This window comes from Kryptolebias marmoratus, linkage group LG5, assembly GCF_001649575.2.
Source record: "Kryptolebias marmoratus isolate JLee-2015 linkage group LG5, ASM164957v2, whole genome shotgun sequence".
Taxonomy (NCBI): domain Eukaryota; kingdom Metazoa; phylum Chordata; class Actinopteri; order Cyprinodontiformes; family Rivulidae; genus Kryptolebias; species Kryptolebias marmoratus.
The window spans coordinates 20,094,413-20,110,558 of NC_051434.1; the positions used below are offsets into that span (position 1 = coordinate 20,094,413).

The 16,146-nt window shown below is 42.9% G+C and overlaps 2 protein-coding genes across 3 annotated transcripts; both read left to right on the top strand.

Moving 5' to 3' along the window:
* The first annotated feature begins 6 nt into the window (after positions 1-6).
* On the top strand, positions 7-7,330 carry mgat1b (alpha-1,3-mannosyl-glycoprotein 2-beta-N-acetylglucosaminyltransferase b). Its single transcript, XM_017430663.3, has 2 exons — positions 7-1,046; positions 3,591-7,330. Exons 1-2 carry the CDS (start codon positions 198-200, stop codon positions 4,290-4,292), a joined length of 1,551 nt encoding a protein of 516 aa, XP_017286152.1. The 5' UTR covers positions 7-197; the 3' UTR covers positions 4,293-7,330.
* Positions 7,331-10,939: 3,609 nt separating this feature from the next.
* Positions 10,940-15,781, top strand: polr1h (RNA polymerase I subunit H). Of its 2 annotated transcripts, none has more exons than XM_017430673.3 (5): positions 10,940-11,058; positions 11,364-11,507; positions 13,156-13,259; positions 15,171-15,280; positions 15,355-15,781. In XM_017430673.3, exons 2-5 carry the CDS (start codon positions 11,387-11,389, stop codon positions 15,377-15,379), a joined length of 360 nt encoding a protein of 119 aa, XP_017286162.1. In that variant the 5' UTR covers positions 10,940-11,058; positions 11,364-11,386; the 3' UTR covers positions 15,380-15,781. The 2 variants fall into 2 exon arrangements, with proteins under 2 accessions (XP_017286162.1, XP_017286163.1); XM_017430674.3 differs by having other exon boundaries at positions 10,940-11,052.
* Positions 15,782-16,146: the final 365 nt, after the last annotated feature.

A 16,146-nucleotide genomic window follows, 5' to 3' on the forward strand; every position in this document is an offset into this window, starting at 1 on the left:
GGCAGGCGCACGTCACGTTCGCTTGTTTTAAACCGGACCGGACGTCCTCCTCGGCTACTCCACAGAATGAAATCATAACCATGTGAGTGGTCACGAACTCCCAGCCCACCTGAGGTTACTACTTTGATTTGTGCCACTCTGTCCCCCCCCCCATCACCGCTTCCCTGCCAAGCCCATGTTTTTAGTGTCGTCGGGCCATGGTTCGCACAAAAGGTTCGATCATACTCTGTGGTGCTTTCCTGTTTGTGGCCTGGAATGCTCTGCTTCTGCTCTACCTCTGGGGCCGACCTCCCATCGGCCGCCTCGGGGAGGGCGGCGGCGCCGAACCCGGCGGGAAGGAGGAGTGGGGCGTGGGCAGGGAGCGAGTGGGCCGCGTCAACCTCGCCGAGGAGATGATCCGGCTGGCGGAGGAGGTCGAGGTTCAGCTCGACACCCAGAAGAAGCTGCTGAAGCAGATCGAAAGTCACAGGTCGGCGTGGGCCCAGCAGGAGAGCGTCGGGAAAAGGCAGGTGGATCCCGTGAAGGGGGCGAAACAGGTGGCCGTCCAGCCACTCAAAACTCCAGGTTTTCTCCTGAACGGCCTGGACGGCAGAGAACAAACGGACACAAAAAGTTCCCAGAAGCCGGATGGGACAGCGGCTCCAATCTCCCGCTTAAAGGACTCTCCGGAGAAGGCTGTCAACGTTGAGGGGACGACCCCGGCGCCCAGCCCGGAACCCATCATCCCCATCCTGGTCATCGCCTGTGACAGGGTCACGGTGAAGCGGAGCCTCGACAGACTCATCCAGTACCGCCCCTCCGCAGAGCTGTACCCAATCATCGTCAGCCAAGACTGCGGCCACGCTGAGACGGCCCGTGTGATTGGCTCCTACGGCGATCAGGTGACGCACATCAGCCAGCCGGACCTGTCGGACATCAGAGTCAGGCCGGAGCACCGGAAGTTTCAGGGCTACTACAAAATCGCCAGACATTATCGCTGGGCGCTCAACCAAGTGTTCAACACGTTCTCTCAGCCCACTGTGGTCATAGTGGAGGATGACCTGGAGGTGAGCGCTCCCGTGCGTCAACATTAAAGGAACAGTTCGGCCATTTAGAAGTCCAATTAGCATCTTACCTGTTGTAGATAGCTCTTTGAACGACCTCAGTTTGGAGAAGTAGTTTTAGTTTTGGCCAGGTCCCTCTTGGAAAAGAGATTTTTTTTATGTCAACGGGATCAGCCTGGTTGAATAAAGGTTAATAAATAAGATTTTATGGGTATAATACTAAAACAAATGGCATGAAACTGGTATTAACGTAGAATTCTGCTTTTTTGCTGAGCGCAAACAGCAGCGACAGCAATGACGTGCAGTAAGGTCGGGCGATATGTAAAACTTTTTTCAGCCGATATCCGTCAGTCCAGCAAATGACGATGGGTGACTTATTCGTGCAGGTGACAACTGGACTTTTTTGTCATCTCAAATGGCACGAAAATATCTGTGCACACCTTCAGAACTCGTCTTTAGCACCACCGGTAATATCGTTAACAACCTGCTGAAACCTGATACGGTGAACATGTTTGTTTTCTTGTCAAAGAATTTCTAAGCTCTTTCTGGAAGGAATAGTTTCCCTTTGTCTTCTTGTTCAGATTCTGAGACGTTGTAGTTTTTAGAAATATTCAGTCATTTATTTATTTTTGTATGCGCCAAATCGCTCAGTAGAAGACTAAAAACAGCGCAAAGATTTTTTTATATGGAGGCGCACACGTTCTCTGCTGGAAGAGTTTGTTTTTATTTTATTTTTTTTTATTTTTATATTTGTCGTTTCACACTTAGCAGAGTTTATAAGACAGCAACACTGAACTGTAAGTACAGTTATACTGGTTTAAAAAAGCCCGTCTCTGTTTCCCTTCCCACCACTGTGGTTATTGTTCAAATAAATGTTTTCTGAACATACGCTACTCTTTCTTTCTGTTTGAGAAAGAAAGTTTGAGTGAATAAGTCAATGCTGCACTTGGAGGGGGGGGGGGAGTGTAGGCCTAAAAAAAAAAAGTTGCTCTTAAAAAACCGACCGTGGAATGGCTCAGCCTATCGTCGATAAATTCGTCCAATCGCCCAACCTTAACTTGCAGCACTTCCAGGTATCCCAGGGTTCACATCCTTTAGGAATTTTCTAATATTTCTGCCAAAATAAGACACCTAATGCTAAAATGATAACACTTTAAAGATTTAAGGAATATCATTGATATCAACCGTTGTGACATTTTGAATATTGGAGCTGTTTTAAGACCTGTGGGGTTAATCCACATTTCTACCTTTTTAAAAAACAATGAAATTCAATGAGACGTAAACTCTGTTTCTCCAAACTGAGATTTTTCAGGAAATTATTACAGGTAAGATATTAAATATTTGTAGCTTTCACAGAAACCCACTTGAAAATATATCCGAACGTTTCCTTTAAGTGTATTCTCTCTGTTTAATGCAAGTCATTTTAAAAAAGGTTTTGTTGCTCGTTGTTGTTGCTCCTGATGTGAATCAGTTGCTTGTTGCTCTAACCTGTGGCTCCGGGACAAGGAGGACACAATAACAGTACAAGCAGAGATTATTCCCACTCAGCTCACTTCCTGTTTCTGGGTTTTGTCAGCGATTCTGTCCCCGTAGGACAGCCGTTTAGAAAACTTTATCAGACGTTTCTTTTTCTGCCACACATCATCAGAAAGCTCCTGTTGTTCAGCCCCAGAAATCCAGAGGAAGCCGACCGTTTGAGACCCGCTTGTCTTCCAGAGGTCTGACACAGATATTTCTTAGGGGGAAATAAAATGCTGATTTATGAACTGAGCACAGCACAGATACGTGTGCTTTTCTACATGTGCTGGTAAATCATACAAAGTACTTTCATTAATTTACACTTTGGAGGCTGGAAGTCTGTTTTCCTGTTAAAGCGGCAGAAAGGGTTGCTCCTGGAAATGAGCAGGGTCTGCTCCAGGTTATCAAGCTCAGTGGAGCTGAAACCTAAAAGTGCAGTAGATGTAAACTAAATATTGTGAATTAATGCAACTTAAGGAGTCAAGATGTGTCTGAATGAGAAGCAGGAGGATTAGACTTTAGGAAACCAAAGGATCAGGAGCTGGCATTGCTGGCAATTTTGGAGATTTAGTTTTTGAGGAAAATTTTTCCATTTTTTCTTTTCTTTTTAAATTATTGCTTCTTTTGTGAGTGTGTGTGTGTCTGTGTTGGACATGCAGTAACATTTGTTACCCAAGCTGGCAAGGTGTGTCACAATGAGGAAGTTTTCAATACCAAGGTTTTTTATTTAATTATTTGTCTCAAAAGCTTAAAAAAGAGACAAAGCTCGTTCAAATTTGGCGATTTATCACCTGCCAACAAGCTAGTTTCGGTAACAAGAGTACCAGTTTGAAAACTAGGTTTGTATTAGTCTGGAGGAATGCTGACAGAAATTCCAACCATAGATTTAAAAAAGAGGAATCTCCAAGATTCAAACATTATATGAAGGGATTTCTCAGCGCTACGGCAGCCAGCAGAGAAAAATGGTCAATTTCAATGAGAGAAATCATAAGAGAGATTTCACTAATGTGCATTTCTTCTCTCGTTTAGGTGGCACCGGACTTCTTTGAGTATTTCAGAGCCCTGTACCCCATTTTGCGCGCCGACCCCACCCTTTGGTGCGTTTCCGCCTGGAACGATAACGGCAGAGACGCCTTGGTCGACTCGTCCAAAGCTGAGCTCCTTTACAGAACAGACTTCTTTCCAGGCCTGGGCTGGATGCTGCTGAAAGAGCTTTGGGACGAACTGGAGCCCAAGTGGCCCTCGGCCTTCTGGGACGACTGGATGCGCCAACCCGAGCAGCGGAAGAACCGCTCCTGCATACGGCCGGAAATCTCCCGAACTATCACCTTCGGCCGCAAAGGTGTCAGTCTAGGTCAATTCTTCGACCAGTACCTTCGCTACATTAAGCTAAACACAGAATTCGTGCCTTTCACTAAGCGGGATTTGTCTTATTTGCTAAAAGAGAACTACGACGACGCATTCGTCAAAGAGGTTTATAGTGCCACGTTGGTGAAGATCGAAGACCTTCAACAGGGGGGCCGGTTAAGAGGACCTGGACCGTACAGGGTGAAGTACTCCAGCAGGGACAGTTTTAAAGCTTTCGCCCGTAATTTGGGGGTGATGGACGACTTAAAATCTGGAGTTCCTCGTACAGGTTACAGGGGCGTCGTTGGCTTCCTCCACCGGGGCCGAAGGGTGTTCTTGGCTCCACCAGACGGGTGGACGCACTACGACATCAGCTGGAGTTGAGAATCATCCAGACCATAGAGTAGAAACGGAGTTGAAGAGGGGGGGGGGACCCTCTCAGACCAAAGAATATCACAGACACGTTAAGAGGTAAAGCCACTCAGTGGGGCTGCACGCCGGTTACAGATACAGAGAACTTACAAAGAATCGAAATGTGGAGAGAACAAAACAGCCAAAAACCCTGTTTCAGATCAGCTCTCCGGCAGCGTGCCTTGGGTTCTGGGCCCAGTTTATCACATGCAGATATTCGCAGCAGCTGTCGATGGAAACTCACAGCAAAAAGGAAACAACCAGAAACAGTCCTGTGACAGCGAGGCCAGTCCCTTTAGTTCTGTCGTACATCTAAAACACTCGGGGTCAAAACCGAAACATAGGAGAAAAGAGCAGCCGTTCAGTTTTTGTTTCCAACTTTTTTTTTTTTTTACATCCAGATCTGTATAAGGAAATAGAAACATTTTTATTAGCGAGCTGACCCATTTTCCAAAGGGAGCAGAAAGATTGGAACATGACCGGAGTTTTCTTTCCAAGTGTCATATTAGAGCGATTATTCAAACGATAAACGGCACTGAAAGCCTCCTCTCACTCTCGGCATTTGGTTTTGTTGTGCAGGCTGTTTATTGTTAAAGCTATGAAACAAAAATCACAGTCAGGAGACAAACAAAAAGTTTCCATTCACTCATCATGGCCTTGAGCTTCTCTTTTTAATAAGTTTTTTGAACCGTTCTTTTTCCTGGGTGGAATAATTATACAACTTCAATGAATTTTAAAACCAAGAACCTGTGCGCAAGTTTGAATTGACTGTGGAGTTTCTCCTGTCTGCACAGGCTCAGATACACACATACACCTCCTCTAATATTTGTTAGTATATCTGACTGATGATTTCTCTTCTTGATGGAATTGTTAGTTCTTTTAAATGGTTGGTTCCCTGACACAGACCTGGCTTTCAGCCCACAAGTTTTCAATCAGCTTGATGTCTTTGCTTTGTGAGGGCTGATCCAGCAGCTGAATTGTCTCCTGTTTCATCCAATCAGAGAGCAGCTCTGATGTGTGTTGGAACACCCAGCTGTGGCCAAGTTTCAATGTCTAGCTGTTGGTTTGAGGTGAAGTTGAAGAACTTGGAGGTACTCCTCCTCCTTCATTGTTCCAACCACTTTGTTCAATGCACCAGTACCACAGCATGATGCTGCCACCACTGTGCTTGACAGTTGGTTCAGTGTTTTTAGCTTTATAAGCCTCACTTTGACCTACAAGCATTTTGGCTTTGTGGCCAAAACAACCTAATCTTTGTCTCGTCTCACCATAAAATGTCTTCCCAGGAGACATTTTGGCTTGTCCATTGAGCTTGTAGGTGTCTCTTTTGGAGCAGGAGCTTCTTTTTTCTCGGTCAGGACCCTCTCAGTCCATGGTGATGTAAAACTAGCGTCACTGTGGACAGAGACACTGGTGTTCCAGTTCATGGCAGGATTGAGTCTTGGTGGTTCCTGGTTGTTCCTGAACATCCAAACCCATTTCCTTTCATCTGAAGGGGACAGATGAGTATTGATCAATCCAATGAGTCCTGCCAAAGAGAAACTACCAGCTGCAGTCGATCATGATCAGCCACAAGAAGTTAATAGACCTTTGTCCTGTCATGTTAAGACTTCCCAGAACTTCAGCAACACTCATTTAAAAAACAGGGGAATCTGTGTACAGTATATAAGTTTGAGCTTGTATGTATAATTTTAATCCTGTGTGGATTACATCAAATCCACAACATATTACATGTTCACCCAGTTCTTGGTTTTAAAAATCATTGAAGTTGTATGTTGTGTGATCATTCCACCTTGGAAAAAGAACAGTTCAAATAAATCATTAAAAGACTCAAAGTGACATGACGTTCACCTCTATGATGAGTGGATGGAAACTTCTGCCTAAAACTGTACCGGAAAATAAAGTGAACGACTCCTCTCTTGTCCCATATTTATCTTCTGATGTCTAACCCAAAAGCTTTTAATGGAAAACAAAAATAAAGGAACTGGTTTTGACTGTTTCGTTAGTCTCGATCTACAGCCCCTGAGTGAACGTTACCCTGGTAGAGTTTCTCTTCGTATTTAATGAAACTCAGTTCGGTTTTTAGTGAATTGGTGAGAAAAGCTGTCGACTCAACTCTGATCCTGCTACTTCCAGAGTACATGACACTAATTAATGTTTAATCTTAAGCCTCAACAATTGTTTAGGTGTTTAACAAATTCAGATCTGAGCAAGTTACCTTCAGGGCAAAGCATAAAAAAGGTGGAGGTGCTTAAGAAGCAGCAAAACTAACTTCTCGTCTCCAGGTCCTGTAAGTTAGGCTGCTTCAGCACCTCCTGGAGACGTTACGCTTGAGGCGAACAGTGTGGGAGACGCTCACCAGGTCGATGCCAGATAATCGCATTCTCCTTAGCAAGAATGTTCTCACCTGCTCAGAACAAAGGGTTGGGTTTGTCTGAAAGATGTCAGCGTTTTTAGAGCTCTTTTCATTTCGGGTGACTGTAAGAAACGGGATGTTTGATGAAGGATGAAGCTAAGATGAAGGGATTTTAAGTGTCTTGAAGTTTTGGCCTGATTTCAGGTCAGGCTGAACCGTTAATGAAGTCTTAACATTTTCCTGTTCGACACCCTGAGGCCCTGGTACAAGGGAAGTTGGAATTCTGACATCAGAACTGTGGTTTGGTCGGTGCAGACCAGCAGTGTCCAACCCTGACCCTCGAGAGCCACCATCCTGCATGTTTTACCTGTTTCTCTGCTCCAACACACCTGATTCAGTGGTTAAATCACCTCTTCATGCTCTGCAGAAGCCTGTTAATCACACATTGATTCAAATCAGGTGTTCGAGCAGAGAAACATGCAGTACGGTGGCCCTCGAGGACCAGGGTTGGACACCACTGGTTTAGACAAACCTACCAGGTGGCTGGAGGAAGGATTATCACTGTACTGTAATTTGCTCTCTATGGTGATGTATAAAACCACTGCCTGATTTGTTTATAACTTTAATACAGTGTAAATAAAATCAACTATTTTGATATTTGCCTGCTTTATGAAGACGTCTTCTCATTCAGAGTGAAACTGATCCCAGCTTTGTCTGTTTTTTCACCTGCCGCCAAAAGGTGCAGCCGAACGGTTGTTCATCCATCCATCCATTTTCTTTACCTGCTTCTCCATTCCGGGTCACGGGGAGCTGGTGTCTATCTCCAGCAGTCACTGTGCGAGAGGCAGGGGACACCCTGGACAGGTCGCCAGTCCATCACAGGGACACATAGAGACAAACATCCATTCACATTCTCACTCACACAATTTAGAGCTACCAATGAACCTAACATGTATGTTTTTGCATGTAAACTCCACCTAGAAAGGCCCCTGGCCAGGAGGAGACCCTGCAACCTTCTTTCTCCACAGTGGTCCACTTGTTTGTAAAATTAGCAAAACACATCATGGATTGGACAGATTTTAATGAAACTCTTCCAAAAAATCATTCGTTCTACATCTACAATTCGTTACCAATTGGAGTCAACCCAATCCAAGATAGTCGCTACAGCTAATTGACCGGAGCCAACACAAAAATTACTTTAACTCGGTCAATTTTTACAGCTATTGAGCTAAAATGTGATGTGGTAGTAGCCGAGAGTCATTCACAGCACGTACTCTGAGTGCTAGCACATCTTGCAACATCTCAGAATGTTGCATGGATTGTAAATGTCGTTCACAAAGTTTGAATCCTAACAACTACACCTCTGTCTCTTTTCATCATACAATGGTCTTGTTCTAAAACTGGTGGTGTTCAGGGTGTTCTCACACACTCCTTGACAGAAATGTAAACCTTCTAATCGAGGTTCAAAGGTCATCATGCCAAAACATTCTCGTTCGAACACAGCTTAAGTTTTCAAAACGTGCTTTTCGCCTAAATTTTTTAGATGTGAGGTTTCAGTTTATCACGGTTACTGCTCTCTCATTTAGTACCCCCATAATATTGAGTGGAAACATTTTAAAATATGTCAATTTATTAAAAATCAAAAACAGGAAATATCACATTTAGTCTTCAGACATTTTACAACAACTCAGCTCAGGTTCATCCCGTTTCTTCTGAGCTCTGCTGAGATGTTTCTACACCCTGATGGAGATTAAACTGATTGGACACACCGCTCTACAGAAGATCTCCCAGCTGACAATCAGAGGAAATAAAACTAAAGCATGAGGTCAAAGGAACTGTCTGCAGAGCTCAGAGACAGGATTGTTGCAGGACACAGATCTGGAGAACATTTCTGTAGGTTCCTCTGAGCTCAGTGGGCTCCGTGGTTCTCAAATAAAAGATGTTTAGTGTAACCAGGACTCTTCCATGAGCTGGTCGCCCAGAACACTGAGCCACCGAGAACCTGATGGTCTGACTGAGCCTCAGAGATCCTGTGTGGAGACGGGACAAAGTTCCTGAAGGACAACCACTGATCTGGGCTTTATGGCTGACAGGTTAAACAGGTTTCTCCTCAGAACAAAACACTTGAAAGCTACTTAAAAGGTTTCAGATTGTGAGGAACAAGATCCTCTGGTCTGATGAAACCAACATTGAATTGCCCAACACCACACTTACAGTAAAGCATGGTGGTGGTAGCATCATGCTGTAGGGGCCTTTTTCAACAGCAGGGTTTGGGAGACCGGTTAGAGCTGAGACAAAATACAAAGATTTTCTCAAGGAAAACCTGTTCCTCAGAGTTCAGGTCCTCGGACTGGACTGAAGGTCCACCTTCCAACATGACAATGATCCAAAGCTCTCAGAGAAGAAACACAGGAGACGTTTAGAGACAACTCTGAAAGTCCCAGAGAAGTCCAACCAAAGTCCTGATCTGAACTCTATCAAACATCTCTGGAGGATCCAGAAAATGGCTCCACCAATGATTCCATTCAACCTGACTGAGCTGGAGAGGATTTACAAAGAACAGGAAATCCACCAGTCCAGGTGAGCAAAACTTGTTACATCAAACCTCAAAAGACTCGAGGCTGAAACTGCTGCCAAACGTGCTTAAAGTCAGGACCAAGGGTCTGAATACTTATGGAAATGTGATACTTCTGTTGTTTCTTTTAATAAATATACAAAATGTTATAATATGGACTAATGAATGTAGATTAATGAGGAAAAACAGAATTTAAATGACTGTAGTGTCAGGCTGCAACTTCAAATGACAAAATGTTCAGGGAGGGGGTTTGGCTGCTGTAACGTTGCCCCACAAGGATCCAGATGTCCCCCACTGAGGAAGTGGGGGTTGTTTGTCCCGCAGACGGAGCCGACATCAGCAGTTCGGTTTCCTCCGCTGTCGTGTCAGCTTCCTGCTTCCTCCAGGACGATGGGAAATCATCTGTTTCCAAGGCCCTCTGCCCTGACTTGTTAAAGTAATGTCTTACAGCTTGACACCAGCTGCTCCAACTATGGAGTCACTCAGCAAAAGGCACAGCGAAGTTGTTTTTTTCTTTCTGTCACGTTTCCCAGAACGAAGCTGGTACTGTTTAAAACCTCCTGCCCTGAGTGCTCGTAAAAACGCACAAGCCCTAAACATAGCCAGTATTTTTTTTTATGTAAAAGTACTAAAAGGTTTAACACTAAAAAGGACAGAAACAATCGAAACGTAATCAGCTGTAGGTGTAGATCCAATGATTAATTTCTGAAGATTTCATTAAAATCAATCCAGTGGTCCATGAGATATTTTGCTAACAGACTGGGTTCTGTTTTTTGTGACAAGTAACATTTACAGTATACATTGTGAATAACTCTCAGCTACTACCACACCAAATTTGATCATAATATTTTTGAAATTGACTGAATTACAGTCATTTTTGTGATTTCTAAAGTCAGTTAGATGTGGCGGCCATCTTAAATTGCAGCGGCTCCAAAGGTTAATCAGCTGTAGATGAATATCCAGTTAATATTACCTGAAGGTTTCATTAATCTCCCTTCAGTGGTTCATGAGATATTTTGCTAACAGTTAGGCAAAAAAAAAAAAAAAAAAATGAACACACACACACAGTAAAAGACATTATAATATAATAAAGAATATTTTAAAATTAAAGTAAACTAGAGTGGACTAACTAGCCACGATTATTGGATTTGCAATTTCCAAAATTATTATTACTTTGTTTGTTTTGATACTCAGTTTATTTTAGCAAACTGTTTAATCTATTATTGATAAAATATGAGACCATATTGTCATCTTGTTGCCCTTTTAAAAAGCCTGAATTATTATTTTTTATGTAAAACAAACTCATCAGTAATATTTAACTTACTTGTTCTGATGTGTTTTTTCTACCATTTTTGTATACAATTTTAAGTTAAAACGTTTCTCAAAGTTTTATTGAGGAGATACCAAAAAGAAATAAGGCAGAAAATGTCCCATGCTCATAAATAGCAGACTTGTAATCAAAACTCAATAATGTGACTTCTCCCTGTTAAGTAATATAGATATTTTTATGATTAGTATTTTATTTTAATTTTTTATTTTTGCTTAACAACAAAACTCTACATCTTGTAGATAATAAACTCAGATTATAAATCAAAACTCTGAATTTATTTTAATCCCGTCGTTTCTTCTTTCCCTTAAATGATTTTACTGGCCGCTACTTCCCCTCCTAATATGGCGAACCTGGTGACGTGAAAATGCAGCGGGGTTTACGTCATCAGCAAGCGACAGCTGGCAGCTGTAGGACCCCGTGGAAGGGAAAGAAACGTTTCAAAAGTAAATAGACGCGTGCCGTACACTGTGAGGTATTGGTGAGTTTAATTCCTGATGAAGTTATATTTTTTTCCTGAAATTAAGCTGTGTATGACATGTCTGAACGCTTGTGTAATGTTTTAAAGTTGAAACGTAAAATTAAGGAACAATTTACCGAGTTAGTCCAGCCAATCTCACGTGCTAAATGAGTTAGTGCTTTCTAGTGACTACAACCATAAAACATGTATTTGCAGTAGTTTGTTTTGAAAATAAGTTTTTATGTGCAAAACATACTTTCCCAGTGCACACTTATTAATATCGTCATAATATTTCTGTATGTGTGTTTGCTTGTGTCCATTTAAAGAACCAACGCTTCATCCAGCAGGAATGTCCCGTTTAGGAGGTGGTGATCCAAACTTCTGCCCAGATTGTGGGAACGTTCTTCCTCTCCCAGGAATATCCGACTCTGTCTGCTGTCCGCGCTGCTCCTTCTTCATCCCTGTGGCAGGTGAAGCCCATCAGATCCACCTGAACACAAGCTGTGACCATCAGCCCAGAGAGCTCCACAGGACAGAACAGTCAGGCTTCTTAACATTAGGGATCCATTCTTCACAAGGCAAAGTCGGGAAAGCCTAAGCAGGTCATGTACTCATAGCTGCCATCACATTTGGAGCTGGCTGAATGTGCTGTCTGCCATTTTTAATGCCCAAAAACCTATTGCAGCTCTCAGCCACCCTTTCAGCTTTCTATATGCTGATAATACAAACATCTATCTAATATAACTCCATCAGGAGGTCAGGTTTTACTTCTTATATTGAAGATGCGAGCAGTGAGGCAGGTATTTTCATTTAAGACAACGATGGATTTCATTGGTAACTTTCTGGTTGGTAAAGGTCTCAAACAGCTCTTAAAAATAACTGTGACACCCCTAATTTTAAAAAGCATTCAATAAACAGACATATAAATTCAGCCAGAACACTGTGGGTGATGCTGCCATCTACTGAAGAGAGAACAGCTGCAGGATGTGAGTCAGCGTGTGGGCAACCCTGGTCCGTGAGGGCCACTATCCTGCATGTTTTCCTTGTTTTTCTGCTCCAACACACTTGATTCAGTGGTTAAATCACCTCTTCATGTTCTGCAGAAGCCTGTTAATCACACATTGATTCAAATCAGGTGTGTTGGAGCAGAGAAACAAGTAAAACATGCAGGATAGTGGCCCTCGAGGACCAGGGTTGTCCTCGCCTGGTGTGGACTGACGCCACAAAGTGTCTCTGCCTGTATTCTGTTGTACCTTGAAGTAAAAGTTAGGTAATATTCATGAAGAATACACTACTTGATATGTCCCTCTGTGGGCATGGGCGCCATTTTAATTTTGACACTGGTGTTCCAGCAGTCTCCAGTTCATGGCAGGATCAAGCGTTGGTGGTTCCTGAACATCCGGACCAAATTTGTTACAGCTGAGGGGAACAGATGAGTATTGGTCAGTCCAACAAGTTCTCTCAATGCCAGCAAAGTGAAATTACCAGCTGCAGTCAGTCATGATCACTGACAAGAACTAAACAGGCCTTCAAGCTCCTTCAGCTCCACCTATTTACAGATTTAGATGTATGTGTGGATGTATTTAAACTTGCGCAGCCAGTTCTTGTTCTTAAAAGTCACTGAGGTTGTTCTATAAACATTCCACCGTGGAGAAAGAACGGTTCAAATAAATCATTAAAAGTCCCACATAAATATAACATCCATGCTGAGTGAATGGACGCCTCCAACTGAAACTGTTACAGATGAACTCAAGTCGCTTCCAAGCCCCGTAGTAAATTACTAATAATGCTGTATGCCCTCGCTGTAGTACAAGTACTACTGACATGATGTTAGAATTTACCACTGATGAGTCTAATATTGTCGCACCTCCATCAGCCTGAGGTCATTCTGTTACGATGATTTGTTCAGACAGTTTTCAGTGGAAAACCATGCCGTGTGACAGGATGATTGTGGGATTCTGTCCTTCAGTCATAGAGTTTGTCCTTCTCTGGAAACACTTACTGCTGACTGGTTACGTTTTCATATTAATGAGAAAACCGTGGTTGCTTTGTGGAACGAACTAATTAGCTGTTTAAATGCAGGCGATAACACTTTTACTTCCATCTGTTTTTATTTAGAGTTTTCTGGACAGGAAGTCCGGTCGACGGTCGTCTTCAACCCTGCGGAGGACTCGTCTGTGGCCCTCGAGGAAGACGAGGGCGCCGAGCTGAAGGGCCCCGTGGTAAGACCAGCCGCTCCGCTCACAGACACCTGATGCTAACAGCCTAGCGCTGCTGGAGTAACAATTCGGATATTTGCAAAAAAAAAGGTACGAACACTTAATATCTTACCTGTGGTAGACGGCTCTTTGGGCGACCTCAGTTTGGAGAAACAGTTTGATTCTGGTTGGATCGACGAGTAATTAATGGCTAATCTGAAAGCAGCTGGTCCAAACAGTCCTGTTAGGACCAGCTTCAACTCCAGTTTTATAATGAGTGCTGTCACAAACCTTTAGATTTCAGTCAAATTCACATCACACACTTATCTTCAGAGAATTTAATGGTTATTTCAAGTGCAAATAGCAGCAGCAACTGGCTGTAGCATCTGTGCAGCCTGGGGCCCTTGTGGCCAGGAGGAACTGATGGTGGTGTAAAGATTTATTAAACAGCATAAAAAGATTTGAAGACGAGTCGGTTTTGAAACCGGTCTGCTTCAGACCTGGACCCCCTCGGACGGGTCATCGTGAGCTCGTCAGTACGGTCCGAACAAGCGCGGTTCTGAAGCAGATTGATGTCGTCTTCAAACAAAATGCAGTCATCAATGTTTTCAGAGCGGTTCACGTGAGCAGGGTTTCTTAAATCTTTCCACACTGTGGTGGAAATCTGAAGCTGGTCGGCCTCAGATCATGTTTCTGCATCAAGGAAGTAAAAAAACAAGATGGTAACAACCTTTTCAAGTCGTTAATTTCACACAAATTCTATTTAATAAAATAAAGAATGACTACATTTTGATGTGACGAGTTTTGTTGATCATTTTGGCAAATCTGTCATTTAGTTTCAGGCTGTATTTATCAGTCTGTTTTTAACAATAATAAGTCTGAGGAGGCAGTTTGTATAGAATAAACTATTAAAGTTAGAAATAACAAAAAAAACTGACCTCTTTAATTCTGTTATTTAAAATGTATTAAATATAAAACATAATGTAAACATTAGAGAAATAGCATTATCTGTTAAAAAAATGTGTGTTTGGCGTGAATGACTGAAGCTAAAAGAAGCAGAAGAAAAGTAAAAGTAGCTAAACAGTAGCTAAACTTAGCAAAAGGCTGGTTCAGACTTAAAGGTTTAAAGGTAAAAGTAGCATAGAAACAAAAATAGAGCGAGTATGCTGAAGCAGATTTCAAAGAGAGCTGCGTTTTTTAAAAGACGTGTTTCTACGGAGAAAATCTTTGTAAACGAAGCTATAAATATTCTTAAAAGTTAGGAAACCCAAAAGTGATAGCAGCCATGTTCTGAAGGAGCTGAACGGCTGAAACAGGACAAAATATTCAGAAGTAGTTGGAGTGCACAAAATGTACACTTAACAAACAAAACTGTGAATGTTGAATCGGCACGTGGACTTTTTGGACACGTAAACTCCTGGTTTCTGTTTGTCACAGTCGGTGTTGAGTGTTTCTTGTATTCCTCCAGTTCGTGATGACGTGAGCGATACGAGCCCCGCTGCGTGTCGGTGTGACGCTCTTAACGAGGCGTCAGGTGGAGGAGCTGCTTCATAAACGCGCTGCCTTCACTGTGCTGCTAGCTGCGACGCTGCTAACGCTGCTAACAGGAAGTGATCGCTCGTGTCTCGTCCACGCGGGGGGAGAGCGCTCTTCTTTTTTTTTTTTTTTAGCACAATAAAGTTGCGTCAGGACAGGCATTATCTAAGACACTCCTGCGAGGAGTTACTGAACCTGCAAAGGAAGTGCTACAGGTAGCTGTTGAATAACCACAGTAAATAAATCAACTGAATGTTTGAAAATAATCGCGTTTGCCTGAAGTGCTCTGAAGTTTGAGATGAAGTCAGCAGCGATCCACTTCAGAGCTATCTGCAGCAGGTAAGATATTAACTGTTCACAATGGTTTCGAGGTTTAACGCGGTCCTCTGCCCCGTGTAGATCGACAGGCGCTGCTCACGGTGCAACAAAGAAGGGATGGTTTACCACACCCGGCAGATGAGGTCTGCAGACGAAGGACAGACGGTCTTCTTCACCTGTGTCCACTGCAGGTGAGTTTGGGCTCCACTCTGCCTTCTGAGCCTCTGCGATTCGTTTGCTGACGGGTTTCCTCTTCCTGCTTCAGGTTTCAGGAGAAAGAGGACTCCTGAGAGCGATTCCACCCTCCTCTTCCCTGAACACGACCTTTAACCCTCCAAACACGGAGTAGAAACAGGAGTCAGGGGGAGCAGGAGGTCACGGGGAACCTCAGCGCTTCGGGTTTTTCTTAATCGGCGTTCCCACTTTTTAATGAAATCCACGGGGAGCTGAGACTTTTCTGGTAATTTTACTGTTTAATAACAGCTGAGAGATTCAGCTGACATCTGGTAACTAAAATAGAAAATTAAAAAAAAAAATAGTATTTTTGTGGTTGCTGAGACCTAAATAACCAAATTTTACAACAAGTCATGGATCTGTAGCAGACTGAATGAAATTAGCTTGTGGACTAAGATTTGTTTAAAAGAACCAATGTTTGATGTATTATTAAAGGTCTAAAGTTCCTAGAAAAAATACATGTCACCCACTGCTTCTGTTTCATTTGGACTAAAATCACTTTAAGATGAAAGATGACAGAGTTGGAGCCATTTTGATCAAACCTCGTAAGTAATGTGTGCCGTCTCATGTGATATTTGCGAGCTCTTTAGCGTTCTGCCCTTCAAGTGTAAAAGATGACTCTCAGCAACTACCCTACCAAGTTACTGCTCAGTATCTGTAAAACTGACCGAGTTATTGCAATTTTTGTGTTATCTAATGTCGGTTAGCTGTGGCAGCCATGTTGAATGGGATTAACTCCAAACGTTAATGAGTTGTAGACGTACATCCAGTGATGATTTTCTGAGAGATTCATTCAAATCCGTCCACTGGCTCATGAGATATT